Genomic DNA, 14,815 nt, shown 5'->3' with positions numbered 1-14,815 from the left:
GCGTGGCTCTTTGCTGCACGGGCATGTTTTTCAAATTACACCTTGTTGATTATAGATCAGATCAGTAAACAGAGCCCTCCAAGGAAATGAGACAACATTCCAAACTCATTCCCATGATGTTGGTAACAGAGGTTCTGTTCAGAATGCAAGTGTCTCCTAGCACTTGCCAAGGGTAGGTGTGCAAACTGAAGGAATTTGAATAGGACAAATAATTATGAAGTGGATGGAGAAGAGACCAAAAGCACTGCAAAGCAGAATCAGAACACCTCACCTGCAGAGGCAGAATTGGTCTTTATGAATGTATTTATTTTATTATTGCTCCTACTGCATATATAGCAATTGCCAGATGGTGATGTCTACAAGAAAGGAGGATGTGAACTACGGCATTGTGTTCCAGATATGGAAGGCGTTAACTTCTTAAACATACACTATCTCTGAACATGGCAGAGTAAATTATTCCAGCAATTCTAATGTACAAAGAGTTGTATTCTCTACCATCCTGGCTCCCTAAAGCTACCCTATTGGATTCCTTGTTTGTGTTTCCTAGATACAATTCATCCCATTCATCATAAACAATCATGTAATAATTTCTTTATATGTAACTCTCTTACATGCAGGGAGTGGGATCACTCTTAGTTAATGGTATATACAAACTTTGCCAGCGAAGACACTGGACGTTAAAAGCATCATCATTTCTAATGTAACTGATTGCATTGTAACAATGGCCAGAATCCAAAGTGGCAGGCATTGTGTTATGGGTACATGTGGGGAATCTTCAGCTTTCTCCTTCCAGTTACTCTCCCTCACCCTCTCCAAAAAGTCCCCTGAAAATCAGACCCTTTAAAGCAAAACCCAGTTAGGTACATGGGTATCAACCACCTCCCTCGCATGCATGCACACCTGGAATTGTTTCTAATGCATACATGGGCCAATCTTGATCACAGCCAATGTGATTTAATGTTCAATTAAAATCTGTGGGTCAAAGTATGGCAGTTTGCTTGTTTGTGCCATCAATATGCACAGTGATTTACAGAGCTGAATGAGATAGGTCTCTGCCTGGAGTTTATAATCGAAGACTAAGAAGAAGAAAAAGGGGTGGTCAGTTAAGCTAAATGTACTTAGCTGCAGTTACAACAGAAAGCATGGGAATGTTCCACTGTCCAATAGAATTGGACAGTAATGTATTGCTCTGGTTTCCTTTGGACCACATCAGCAAGGTCGAGAGACCTGGACAGCCCAGCACCTCCATACACTACCTAGGCTTGCAGTGAATTTTGCTTCCAGGTTTAATTCAGAAAGGAAGTGTGCCTCAACTATTAAAAGCTTGAGAATCATTGGATTGGAAGGTATGAAATTGTTCTACTGATTGTTTAATATTGTATCTCAAAAGAGATCTTTAAGAGATTGTTAATTTAATTATCTAGGTTGAGATTAAAAATTGTTCATAATTGATGATAAAGTTGAAACAATTTACCCTGTTTAATCCTCCCTAGCTAGTACTCCTAACATATGGAGTTGCTTCCCCATTCCATTCAGCAAGAAAATAATTTATCAAAATTCTAGCAGGCTTGCATATAGGACCCCATCTTCCCATGCAATCTGTAAAGCAGCTGCCCTTGGAAATGCATTTATCTTGTAGCAATTATCTTGTCCTGCCTGCTTCTTTCATAGGCGTAGGCGTTCCCGGCAAATATATACTTACTCAGCTAGCTGTGACATGTCTAGCCTTCTCTTCACTTGGGTAGTATGGCACAAAGCAGACATAACCCTACAAGAGCTGCGAGAACTAGCAATTAGCTTTTGTGGCAAGCAAATGGACCAGTGGGTCTGGCTAATGAAATGTGAACCTCTTTAGTGGAACTATGGTGGTTCCATGACTTTTCACTACTAATGCCTTAAAGCAGCTTTTCCCAACATTGGGTTCTTAGATGTTTTTGGACTACAACTTCCATAATTCCTAGCTAGCAGGACCAGGGATCAGGAGATGATGGGAGCTGTAGTCCAACAACATCTAGGAACTCGGGATTGAAAAAGCCTGCCTTAAAGAAATAGTGTCAGTTGACATAAAAGGCGGATCCGTTCATATTGAGATTACCTGGGCTTATTGCTGAGCGAGGCTGGTGTGAAAGAGCTATTTGTGTTATCCAGGGCCCATAGGCAATGGACTCTCATTCACTGAAGGTTTTTAAACGGGTTGGATGGTCATCTGTCAGGGATTCTTTAGCTATAATTCCTTCATTGCAGGAGGTTGGACTACATGGGCCTTGGAATACATTCCATCTCTACAGTTATATAATTCTATATTTTGATGGCATATATGCAGCTGCCGCTCTTACTTTCTCTTATACAGTGGTGCCTCGAAAGACGAAAAGAATCCGTTCTGTGATTCTCTTCATCTAGCGGGTTTTTTTGTCTTGCGAAGCAAGCCCATTGATGGATTAGTGCTTTTAGTGGTTTATCTGCTGATCGGATCAGCTGATAAGCGGCTTAGCGGCTTAGAAAAAGGGGGGAGGGGGGGAAAACCAGCAGGAACTCGCAAGACATTGTCGTCTTGTGAAGCAAGCCCATAGGAAATTCGTTTTACGAAGCACCTCCAAAACGGAAAACTCTTTCATCTAGCGAGTTTTCCGTCTTGCGAGGCATTCGTCTTGCGGGGCACCACTGTAATAGTAGCACTTCTTGAGCTCGTGCTGTTGCAGGAATTAGAGTGACCACATGTAGTCCAGCAACTGTCTGAGGCAGCAGCTGATGTGAATGGTGCCTCCATGTGAGCCTGACCTAGTGGTTCAGACAGACACACAGGTAACCCTATAAGGCAGGGATGGAGAACCTGTGCTATTCCAGGTGTTGCTGGAACCCAGATCCCATTATCCCCAACTAGGGCCGCAAGTCCCCCATTCCATAGCATCATAAGAATAGCGTTGCTGGATCAGACCAAAGGTCCATCCTTTCAGTGGGAGCCTCCACGACTCGCAAGTGGGACCTGGATGCTATACATGGGCTGAAGTCTAACCACCAAAATGCATCAATCCCCAATAAAATCTCAGTACGATGCTGAAGATATTATTTTATTTAAATCATATTATATTGCATCACAAGGATATAAGAAGATAGGAAGCGCCTGGAGGATGAGGCACGTGTCCCATCTAGGGCAGCATCCTGTTCTCACAGTGGCCAATGAGACACCTGTGTGAAAACCTGCAAGCAGGATCCAAGCACAAAAACACGCTCCCCTTCCATGGTTTCCAGCAACTGGTATTCAGAAGCACATTGCTTCCATGATCCATGGGAACAGAGCATAGCCTCCATCATCCGGTCCTGAGAGATCTGCATTGGCTCCCAGTACATTTCCAGGCACAATTCAAAGTGTTGGTGCTGACCTTTAAAGCCCTAAACGGCCTCGGTCCAGTATACCTGAAGGAGCGTCTCCACCCCCATCATTCAGCCCGGACACTGAGGTCCAGCACCGAGGGCCTTCTGGCAGTTCCCTCATTGCGAGAAGTGAGGCTACAGGGAACCAGGCAGAGGGCCTTCTCGGTAGTGGCGCCCGCCCTGTGGAAGATGTGAAGGAAATAAATAGCTATCCTATCTTTAAAAGACATCTGAAGGCAGCCCTGTTTAGGGAAGTTTTTAATATTTAATGCTGTATTGTTTTTAACACTCAATTGGGAGCCGCCCACAGTGGCTGGGGAATACATAATACATTATTATTATTATTATTATTATTATTATTATTATTATTATTATTATTATTATTATTATGACTAGTAGTCTGAAATCCACAAATGAAGGACAGAATAGAAATTAATAAGAATAAGAATAATATTTGATAGACTTGTCATCTGTGAATTTGTCAAATTCTGTTTTAAAGCCATCCAAGTTGGTGGCCATCACTGTGTTTGGGAAGGGGTGGTGGCCAGGTGTGGGGAAAGGGGGTTGCAAAAGTGTCAGGGTTGGTTTGCAGAGTGAGCAGGTGTGTGTGTGTGTGTGTGTGTGTGTGTGTGTGTGTGTGTGTGTACCCAAGGAACATTAGTATGTTTGCTAGTCCATTCAAGAACGTTAGGTGGCCTCATATTGACACGTGAAGAGTGATTTGCAATTTGTTTACAACCAAAAAAACCGCAGAGAAAGGAAAAGGGCTTCAGTGTAGTCAAGGCAATGTCCTTTGTCTGTCTTTTGTGGGTAAATGTTACACTTTCCCCTTCTGTTGCCCTCATTAAAAATGAAAGGCAATAAAAAAGGTCTACCTTTAGGAACCCGCTGTTAAAAAGGACAATTTCGCAGGCAATTTACAAATCATCTTTCCCTACTGAGTCTCTTCTGATAAAAGCTATTTTTCTGTGATGAACCACAGATAAACCCTACACTTTGGAACTCATTTGGTGGCCCCATTTCTATACCTTTGTAATAAATGGTTAATGAGCCAGATTGCAGCCATTTGCTATCAGTGTCTTTCCAGCTAAACTTTGTCCTGTTACCTGCTGCTCCCCTGATAGGACGAAATGACTGTTTCAAAGACAATTGCTTGCAGGATTTCGGCATCGGTTTTCTTTTAAATGGATTCATGCTGCCTATTCTCTGTTGTATATTTAATGTTCTCCCTGAAGTTAACATCTCTATATTTTTATTGCCTAATTTTTATATCACTTTCTAAGACAAGAGTTCAAATAAGCTATCTAGAAGCAGACGTGTGGGATATTAAAGTAGTATATTCAGTGCTGAAGTAGGACATTAATAGGAAATTATTCCTCTTGCTTTTTGCTACAGCCTGAGTACTTTAGAAATCACAGCTCATTTGCTCCTTTTATTCCTATGAGAACAGAGCAAGAAGCATAAAAATATTATATTTTCTTGTGTGTTAATGAGTTGTTCAGCACCAGGAAAATGTGGACCCTATAACTGAAATAATTATTACAAAGTCCGGCAGTCCCCAGACTGCTCAGGAAGACTGTGGTGATGATGTACCTATGCCCACCCTATACTGAGACCTTACTAGAGTCTTCAAAAGTTGTGCCATGACTGGCTCACAAGTGGTTCATGACTTAAGATGAACCACACCATTTTACAGTGGTACCTCGGGTTAAGTACTTAATTCGTTCCGGAGGTCCGTTCTTAACCTGAAACTGTTCTTAACCTGAAGCACCACTTTAGCTAATGGGGCCTCCTGCTGCTGCCGCGCACAATTTCTGTTCTCATCCTGAAACAAAGTTCTTAACCTGAAGCACTATTTCTGGATTAGCAGAGTCTGTAACCTGAAGCGTATGTAACCTGAAGCGTATGTAACCCGAGGTACCACTGTATTTTATTTTGCTGTGTTTCAGTTCTAGTCTACACATGTCGCAGAATGAGGTGGAAAAGAGGTGATACAATGGGCAGTACCACTTCATATTTCAGGCTGGGGGTCATCAAGTTCATATATAGGAGGATGACAAATATCATGCCTCTCCACAGTGGCTAGGAATCTGACCACCCATCCACATGTTCCCTGGGCCACTGCTCTGGGCGGCTGGCCAAGGTGCCTTTGCAGAGGAATCTGGTTGCTGGCATGGGCTGTCACAGCAGACCTGTGGGGGGGGGGGCACCCTAGTTAGCTCAGAGGGAAGAAATATGGAGAAAGCAAGTGAGAGTTGCAGGAGGGGGGAAATGAAGGAAGGGAGGAAGGAGGCAGAAGTGAAAGCAGCAAGCAGAGGAAGGCAGGCAGACCCACGGAAGAAGGGAGGGAGGTTGAGCAGAGGAGACCCAGTCCCATGGCCATGGAGGAAGTCACAGACAGAGCTGCAAAGATGATGAAACGTAAACTTTTTGAGTTTCTGGTCCATCGTCTCTCCTGGCTTCGGAGGTGCTGATACAACCTTCACATACAAATCTTCACATAAAAGACATGTTGAAAGGGGAGGCCATAGCTCCCCTCTGCTGTTTCTCCCCAGTGCACCAAAGTATGGATTACTCACAAACACATTTGTTTGCAAACACACTTAAGCACTTGACAGATCATGAGGTGACAAGTTATGGCAATAGCTCTGGATGCAGGAGGAAGAAGCAAAGGTGACAGGGCGGGTAATATGGAGCTTTTCCACAATAGTCAGCCATCAGTGCACATGAAGGAAACTAGTACAGTGGTACCTCGGGTTACATACGCTTCAGGTTACATACGCTTCAGGTTACAGACTCCACTAACCCAGAAATAGTACCTTGGGTTAAGAACTTTGCTTCAGGATGAGAACAGAAATTGTGCTCTGGCGGCGCGGCGGCAGCAGGAGGCCCCATTAGCTAAAGTGGTGCTTCAGGTTAAGAATAGTTTCAGGTTAAGAACGGACCTCTGGAACGAATTAAGTACTTAACCCGAGGTACCACTGTAGTGCTCTCTAGCATGCCCCATTTCCCTCTATTGATAAATAGTTCAGGTGCAATATACAGTAGTATTCAACTCATGTATTTTCTTTTTTATAGTATATGTATTGTGTGTTATTTATGAATCTTTAATACTTGTCCTAAATTAATGTATTGTTTCTCACCGGTGCTCGGGTGTGGTCCTTGACAAAGATGCCAAGCCTTGACACTAGCCCTTGCAGCTTTTCCTTCCGTATTGATCCTCCTAGCTATTTTTGGACAGGAATTGGAACAGGGATTATTCTGTTGTCCCTCCCTCCCCAAACCAGTTGATTCCACACCAGTGCGCTGCCACCCGCCACCCCCATCCCCTGCTGAGATTCACTATTCAGAATAATTTCATTAGTGATAACATTCTTACAATGAAGGGAACTTTGGCCTTTAAAGATGCCTATTTGTGGATACGTGTCAGAGTAAAGTCCACCAACCAGAAGACTGATACACTGGAAATGTAAAGCTTTGTGAAGACGGCTGGCTTTTCCACAGTTAAGATAGAGATCTTGGGCTGAGCTGTTTACCTAGACTGCAGCAGTAGGCAAAGTGCATATCCAAATAACTACCCCATAGATTAACGTGCAGCTCTCACCTGGCCAGTTGTCAGTTTAAACAAGAAAGGTAAGATTATTCTATTCTCTTTATTTTATTCAGTTCCCTAATCTAAAGCTTCCTTCTATATTTACTGAGGAACTTTAATGTCAGAAACAGTAAAGAAGTATTCTTTATTCTAGGGAGGAAAAACATTTGACCCTGTCTTTCCACCCTTTATGAAATCCTGTTTTGGTTGTAATGAATTTATGTGTTTTACTGGTTTTCATAATGCTTATTATCTTTTCATAAACTGCCATGGGAACCTAGGGTGAAGGTTAGGTAAGAAATCTTACAAGTAATTCAATCAATCAATCAATCAATCAATCAATCAATGTAGGAACCCTCTTCTAGGGTTGCAGTCTTATACACACTTAAGTGGAAATAAGTCTTGCTGAACTCTTTGGAACATACTTCTGAGTGGACATACAGTATATAGGATTAAATTTCTCAAAATTAATGAGAATTTGAATCTTGGGTCAAATTCATGCAGTGGAACTATAATTTTGTACAGGATTGCAGCCTTAGCCATAGAAAATCATGAGCTCATTTTGAGATCACTGCTGGTGCTTTATGTGAAAATGTATTCAATATTTGGGCCGAGGGGGAAAACATTGCTTTTGGAAATATACCAAAAGAGTAATTTCTGCATAGGGAAGACACAGCTCTCTTCCAAATATGATACGAAATTGTATATTACTGCTTGGGATTAAGTTAACAGTTTGATAGGTGTTGAAATTAAGAACAAGTTGGCTTGAAGTACATTTTAAAGCTTCATGGAATTCAAAGGGTTTTTTAAAAGTGCAAGTAGTGGTTTGCACTTGTTGTTGTTGTTGTTTAGTCGTTTAGTCGTGTCCGACTCTTCGTGTCCCCATGGACCAGAGCACACCAGGCACTCCTGTCTTCCACTGCCTCCCGCAGTTTGGTCAAATTCATGCTGGTAGCTTCAAGAACACTATCCAACCATCTCATCCTCTGCCATTCCCTTCTCCTTGTGCCCTCAATCTTTCCCAACATCAGGGTCTTTTCCAGGGAGTCTTCTCTTCTCATGAGGTGGCCAAAGTATTGGAGCCTCAGCTTCAGGATCTGTCCTTCCAGTGAGCACTCAGGGCTGATTTCCTTAAGAATGGATAGGTTTGATCTTCTTGCAGTCCATGGGACTCTCAAGAGTCTCCTCCAACACCATAATTCAAAAGCATCAATTCTTCAACGATCAGCCTTCTTTATGGTCCAGCTCTCACTTCCATACGTCACTACTGGGAAAACCATAGCTTTAACTATACGGACCTTTGTTGGCAAGGTGATGTCTCTTAATGAGCAACAAAACATGAACCCTGATGGGCACTTGTCCATACATAAAAGACTGAAGTGTTGAGGCTTGAAAACAGTCACCTGGACATTATGCTGTGGAGTAACAAGACAGCTTGTCCAGAGCTGACGTTTCTGGATGCTTAAGTTCTTTATTTCTGTGCAAAGGCTTCCTTTCAGATGTGGTCCAGGGAATACAGCACATCAGTTCTGATAAAGGAGAGGTGTGCTTTTTAAAATGGAAACCTTGACATGACATTATTTTCTATCAGTTCTTCCCGTGCACTCAATTGTGCTATATCATACTGATTGATAGCAAAACAAGATGAAACGACTTCTGTGTGACAGGAAAGTTCTACATGTCAAAGAAGTAGTCTGTCACAAATGCACTGCGACATGTTTTAAAAAAGCCCTGTGTTGCCAAAGAGAGGGAAAAAAGCTCCTTTTTTGGCAGATCTTGAATGCTGAAACCAGGTGTTTCAATTTCTCTTCAAGAATTTCTCTCTGGATGCAATCAATCTTTTAATGCTAAATGCCAGGCTCTGTTATGTTTGCAGCATCCAGCGACCTGAGTGAAAGGCATCTTCAAGGGAGAGAATGAATCTGGAAAAGTCAGCGGGATGTTTTCTGCTGCTACTCTTTCAATGTGGACCAAGGACAACTGCAGAAAAGGCCTTTGAACTTGCTAATTCTCATCTGATTCCGCCAGGAGGCTATAAGAGACTGATCAACATTAACGCAGAAGGTAATTGTGGTATGCCGGGTATGTGTGTGATTTAGGAAAGGGCAATCAAAATTACAGAGGGATTGATTAATGTTCCCTATGAAGAAATGCAAAAGTGGGGATTTTTAGAAGGGGGGGAAAAGTGTTTTCAGGATGTGTGCAGAGAATTGCTACAGAGAACATTGACAAAAATGTGTTTTATCCCTTTCCCATAATACTAGAACTCAGGTTCTCAAGATGAAATAGATTGGCAGTAAATTCAGGAAGTCCTTTTTCACTTATACTAATTTAAAGAAAGCACTTCCACAAGATGTGGTGATGGTGACCTTTGGTTTAGATGGCTTTAAAAGGAAGATTGGGCCTCCAAGCTACAAACTTGGTCATCTCACCTCTTATACACCCTGCCAATCACTGGGCCTCCAAGCTACAAACTTGGTCATCTCACCTCTTATACACCCTGCCAATCATCTGTATCCTACAGATACCGTCTTATCAGGAGGTCTATTCCATACAATGGAGGAATCAGGCATTTCATGTTGTGGCACCTACCCTTTGGAATCCCCTCTCTTGAATATTAGACAGGCACCACCTCTGTTGTCTGCTGAAGACCTTCATCTACAATAAGCCTTTTAAATTGATATTTTCCCCAGTCAGCATATGTACTGGAATTGTTTTTAAGAAGTTTTTATTATTTTATCATTTGCTGTTTGCCATCATGGGCTCATTTGGGAAGAAGGGCAGGGTATAAATTTAATAAATTCTAACAATAAATACAGGGAAAGTGCAACCCCATTCAGAATAAATTGTATCACTCCACCCGGATCTCCCAGCTTCATAACCTGCAGCACCTCTGTCTCCTCTGAATTTACACCTCAGTTTGTTTACCCTCATCCACTCCCAAAATACCTTGAGACATCTTTTTCCAAGACTCCTTAGGATATGCAGGCAGAAATGAGAGTTAGAGCTGGTTGTCAATCGCATACTAGTGATTTTGAAGAACAAACCTCCAGATTATTCCCCCCACCCAGCACACACATGGTTTCATGTACAGTAGGTATTATACAACATGGAGGCCATAAACCTGAGGCACCCCAAAGGCCAGAGGGCTTGGGGTAGAACCAAAGTCCTCCAGCACCACCTTCTGGTACTGATCCTCCAGGAAGGAATAGAGCCAAAGTAATACAGTGCATCCCATACCCAACCTAGCAGGATTGTCCAGAAAGATAGCCTGGCCAATAGTAATGAATGTCATTGAAAGGTCAAAGAGAATCAATAAGTCCCCTTGTCCAGTTCCCCTGGTCCTCCACAAGGGTGACCAAGACTGTTTCTGTCTCAAAATGAGTCTGAAAGCCCGGCTGGAATGGCAACAAATAACCAGTTTCCTTCAACATGGCCTTGAGTTGAGAGGCCACCATGCTTTCTATCACCTTGTCCAAAAATGATAGGCTTAAAGATGGGCAAAGTTTGTCACAGAGGGTTCGGTCCAAAGCTTGAGGTTTCTCAAGTGTGACCTCACCACCGCCTCTTTCAGCACATGCCCTATTTCCAGGAGGCACTAACCTCAATTTATATTTTTTCTTGTGCTCATCACCATAGAAGCAGGGGGCTTCCTGAACAGCATTTTGTAATCTAAGCATAAAACTGTTCTTATTTAATAAGAAATGTGATGGTTTTCATTTTCAATTTATTATAAGGATCTCTGTACCTTTTCTATGGGTTTTCTATGGGTAACTTATAGTTCCCTTTTCTTCTCACAGCCACATTCCTTGGTGTTCAATTATCTGGAACCTAGGGCTAAGACAAATACAGTGGAGGTTGGCCCATTGAGACTCTCAACAAACCCGGTATCCTTAGCTACATCCAGTCTAGTGGGTGGCACTGACTTCCAGCTTCCTCCTTTGCCTTAGTTTCAGTGTTGCCCTTGTAGAACTCAGCAGGAAGAGGATGGGGACAAAACCAGAATTAGCTGGCCTTGGCTATTATTGACGCCATCTCCACCTACTGTTGTCCTTCCTGCCTTCTGTGTCTCAGGGAGCATCAGCCTCCACTGATTCTCCACTGTGATACAGCTCCATATGTTGGCCATGTCTAATATGGAAATAGCTGTTTTTCCTTCTGAGAGGAAAGAGGCACCCATACTGCACAGCCAGTTCAGGGTACTTTTCACTGATGGGTAGATGCAGTGCCAAGCAATTACGAACTGTTCCATTCCTTAAGTGTGTATCAGAGTTCTTAGGAGTTGGGGGTTCTGTACTGGGAGACAAATAATAGTTGTCAGAGAGGAGATTTCTGCAAGAACTATTATTTCTTTGTTAAGAGACACGGATGAAGGGGAGCTTTGTAACACATCCTCAGAATCTCTAACGATAGGCTGAGTCATCTCCTCCTCCTCCACTTACAGAGATTGAAAAATTAGCTCTAATCAACCGTAACTCTTCCAGCTCTCAAAGTTGCGACAACCAGCAAACAAGGGACACATGGTGTACTGTTTCCTATTTGCACATCTCTGTAGCTAAACAAAAGGCACATGCCCAATTTCGAGAATATAGCAGTTTCTCCCCCCACCTACACACCATGCATTTAAAGCTACCCAACACACATTTTAAGCATATGACTTCCTCCAAAGACTCCTGGGAACTGTAGTGTGTTGGGGTGATGGGAATTGTAGCTCTATGAGGGGAGGAACTACAGTTCCCATGATTCTCTGGGGAAATACATTTTAAATGTGTATTGGATGTGCTTTAAATGTACAGTGTGGATCTGTTTCTCTTTCTCTAATGTTAAACCTAGACTTGACCGAAGTGAACTTTTGTGTGTGTAAAAATTCACACTTCACAACTAATCTTGCTTTGAACAATTTGCTGACTTGTCAAGATATATATTTGACTATATCAATTTTGTTTTCAATCTGCAGAACTGTAAACAAAGCTTTTGTCCCTTCAAGGTCATTTTAAGCCCTTCCTAAGTAATGTACGGGATGCGGATGGTTCTGTGGGTTAAACCACAGGGCCTAGGACTTGCTGATCAGAATGTCGGCGGTTCGAATCCCCAAGACAGGGTGAGCTCCCATTGCTCAGTCCCTGTTCCTGCCAACCTAGCAGTTCGAAAGCACGTCAAAGTGCAAGTAGATAAATGGGGACCGATTCCGGCGGGAAGGTAAACTGTGTTTCTGTGCGCTGCTCTGGTTTGCTAGAAGCGGCTTAGTCATGCTGGCCACATGACCTAGAAGCTGTACGCAGGCTCCCTCGGCCAATAAAGTGAGATGAGCGCCGCAACCCCAGAGTCGGCCACAACTGGACCTAATGGTCAGGGGTCCCTTTACCTTTAAGTAATGTACACAATGCTTTTTTCCAGGGTTTTGAAATTAACACTTTGTGTTTTGTACTGGATTTTCTTTGTTTCCTTTTAATAATTAATTTTAATAATTAATAAATTATTTATGATGAATTGTATTTACTCTTTGATGGTAACTTTACTCTTTTCATATGGATTACTACTCATCAACCTGTATGATATTGCATGAGCAAATATTTCTATTCTTATCCATACATTGTTATTACCTTTTGTTTACGACGGTGCTTAATAATAATATATTTTTAAAATTGTAGTCACATCATAAAAAAAGAAACTATGTAGAACTGCACAATATATGTGCCTCAGATCCTGACAATTTAACAATTTCTTACATTTGAGGGGGAAAGTCCATTCTTGTGGAAGCTTTTAAGCCAAGCTTAGAGGATTATAATGTTAAGCATTCATTTATTTCCATGCAGAATATCCACGAGACTGCAGTGAGATCTTTAAGCAGTCTGAAGAAAACTCCAGAGATGGTCTATATGTCATTCAGCCAGCAAAGGAGCCTATTGGCGTGTACTGCAACATGCAAGATGGTGGCTGGACAGTAATTCAGCACATTACTGCCAACAGTACGGTGGACTTCGATAGGACATGGCAGGACTACAAACATGGATTTGGCACAATTAACGACAACTACTGGTTAGGCAATGAATACATGCATCAGCTAACCAGCTCTCCAAGGCCATATACACTTAGGATTAAACTTGTAGACCTAAATGCCAATATCAAGTGGGGAGAATATGAGCCCTTCCGCATTGAAGATGAAGCTTCTCAGTACCGAATCAGGCTTGGTCTTTATAAAGGTAATGCCGTTGATGCTCTGTGTCGTGACACAGAAGCGTATCTCCACGATAACCAGATGTTCACAACCAAAGATAGAGATAATGACAACTATTTTCAGAACTGTGCGAAACTTGAGTACAACGGGATTGCTGGGGGAGGCTGGTGGTATGATGCTTGTGCTGGAGCGAATCTAAATCGCAGGAATGTCATCTACTGGCAGCAGGACTGCAACAAAGAGCACATGTGCAAGTATGCCTGGATGATGGTCAAACCAGCCGACCACAGCCAGGAGTGGCTCAAGGCTTGCCCTGCCGAGAAGGAAGAATTGTAAGCAACAGTAAGAAATTAAATCCAGGTGGAGAGCTGCTGTTTCTTCAACTTGTATGTAGAAGCCACCTTTTTCCTTTGCTGGGATTGTGTTTGAATATAGAAATGAAATTAGACCCAGCACAAAAATAAATACCACATGACAAGATGTGAAAAATGGAGGACCCCAGAATTTAATTCCCCTGTTCCTCCCATTGCAGTAGTAAATCTTGAGTGATGGCCCAATAGTGTGAGAGAGATGTAGACATTATGAATATTCTGGGAGATGTGAGTTAAATTCACAAATTATAGTGTGCTGATAAGATTACCAAGCGGTTGTGAGCGTAAGTAACAGAGGATAAGTGATAGATTGAAAATATGGAGAGACAATTAAACATATAAATCCATAAGATATATTTAGTAATCAGGAGAAATGAAATATGGATATTACATAGGCTTAAAGGGAAAGGGTATACATTAGGGACCTTGAAAAATCACGAGACCTGCAATTATTTCCTCTGTTTTTCCCCACTGTTGCCCGTGAAAATACATATTTTCTCTTGCCTTTCATCTTCAGCAGTTCATTCAAATAGTGTTGTTTGAGCTGTTGCTGTCTTCAAAGGAAGGAAGGAAGGAAGGAAGGAAGGAAGGAAGGAAGGAAGGAAGGAAGGAAAAACAAAAGCAATTACTTTAAAGTCACAAAGCTGCATGATCCCATTGAAACAGTTTGCTGTATGAGGTTCCTCAGGTTCATGAAGTGATAAATTAGGCTCTTAATGATAAAGGTTCACAGCACAGCAAAAGAGTTGAGAGGCCACAACAATATATCTCTTTTTTTTTGTCCATATGGCAGTTTGGCTGCTATTGTGAGCAAAAACAGGGTTGCATGTTGTCAGGAAGATTGCAGCACTAGATCCTTCTGTAAGTAATTAATCACCAAATACTTCATGAAGGCAGAAGAAATGGTAGCTGATAATATGCATTATTTTCAAGAACAGTTCCACTTCATGAATGTTGAAGGAGATTGGATGCACTAATGTGCATATCTGAGATATTCCATCCAACAGAGGGCAGTGATGTATATGAGTATTATCAAGAATATTGTATTGCAACACAGTTAAAGATTCATCTTTTGTGCAGGGACAGTTGCAAATGAATCATAATTTCACAACACCTGTTTGTGAATGCATGTGCTGTAGTTTCATTGTAAAGGTACAAAACAATCTTTTATTCTCTTTCCCTTTTCATCTATTTTCAGCTAATATCTTTTAAAAAGTGTAATTAACATGTATTTTCAGAGCTCTCATCATTACCTGTATCTTCTCTGGCATTTTCATTCCTTGTTTTAAATTCTTTCAGATG

At 41.9% G+C, this 14,815-nt stretch overlaps 1 protein-coding gene across 2 annotated transcripts; it reads left to right on the top strand.

The window, feature by feature from the left end:
• The first annotated feature begins 622 nt into the window (after window positions 1–622).
• LOC308595629 (fibrinogen-like protein 1) lies at window positions 623–14,094 on the top strand. 2 transcript variants are annotated; one of them, XM_081210135.1, is made up of 3 exons: window positions 623–758; window positions 8,841–9,028; window positions 12,781–14,094. In XM_081210135.1, exons 2-3 carry the CDS (start codon window positions 8,881–8,883, stop codon window positions 13,476–13,478), a joined length of 846 nt encoding a protein of 281 aa, XP_081066261.1. In that variant the 5' UTR covers window positions 623–758; window positions 8,841–8,880; the 3' UTR covers window positions 13,479–14,094. The 2 variants fall into 2 exon arrangements, with proteins under 2 accessions (XP_081066261.1, XP_081066260.1); XM_081210134.1 differs by lacking the exon at window positions 623–758 and adding an exon at window positions 6,819–7,005.
• The last annotated feature ends 721 nt before the right edge of the window (window positions 14,095–14,815 follow it).

This window comes from Podarcis bocagei (genome assembly GCF_964188305.1).
Source record: "Podarcis bocagei genome assembly, chromosome: 1".
Taxonomy (NCBI): domain Eukaryota; kingdom Metazoa; phylum Chordata; class Lepidosauria; order Squamata; family Lacertidae; genus Podarcis; species Podarcis bocagei.
Note: the sequence above shows the minus strand (reverse complement) of the source record. Positions and strands in the feature narration are given on the sequence as shown.

Excerpts from the sequence above, each read along its gene's own strand:
- LOC308595629 (XM_081210135.1), top strand. The coding sequence starts at position 8,881 with ATGAATCTGGAAAAGTCAGCGGGATGTTTTCTGCTGCTACTCTTTCAA. Across the intron at positions 9,029-12,780 it reads GATCAACATTAACGCAGAAG|AATATCCACGAGACTGCAGT; the intron begins GTAATTGTGGTA and ends ATTTCCATGCAG.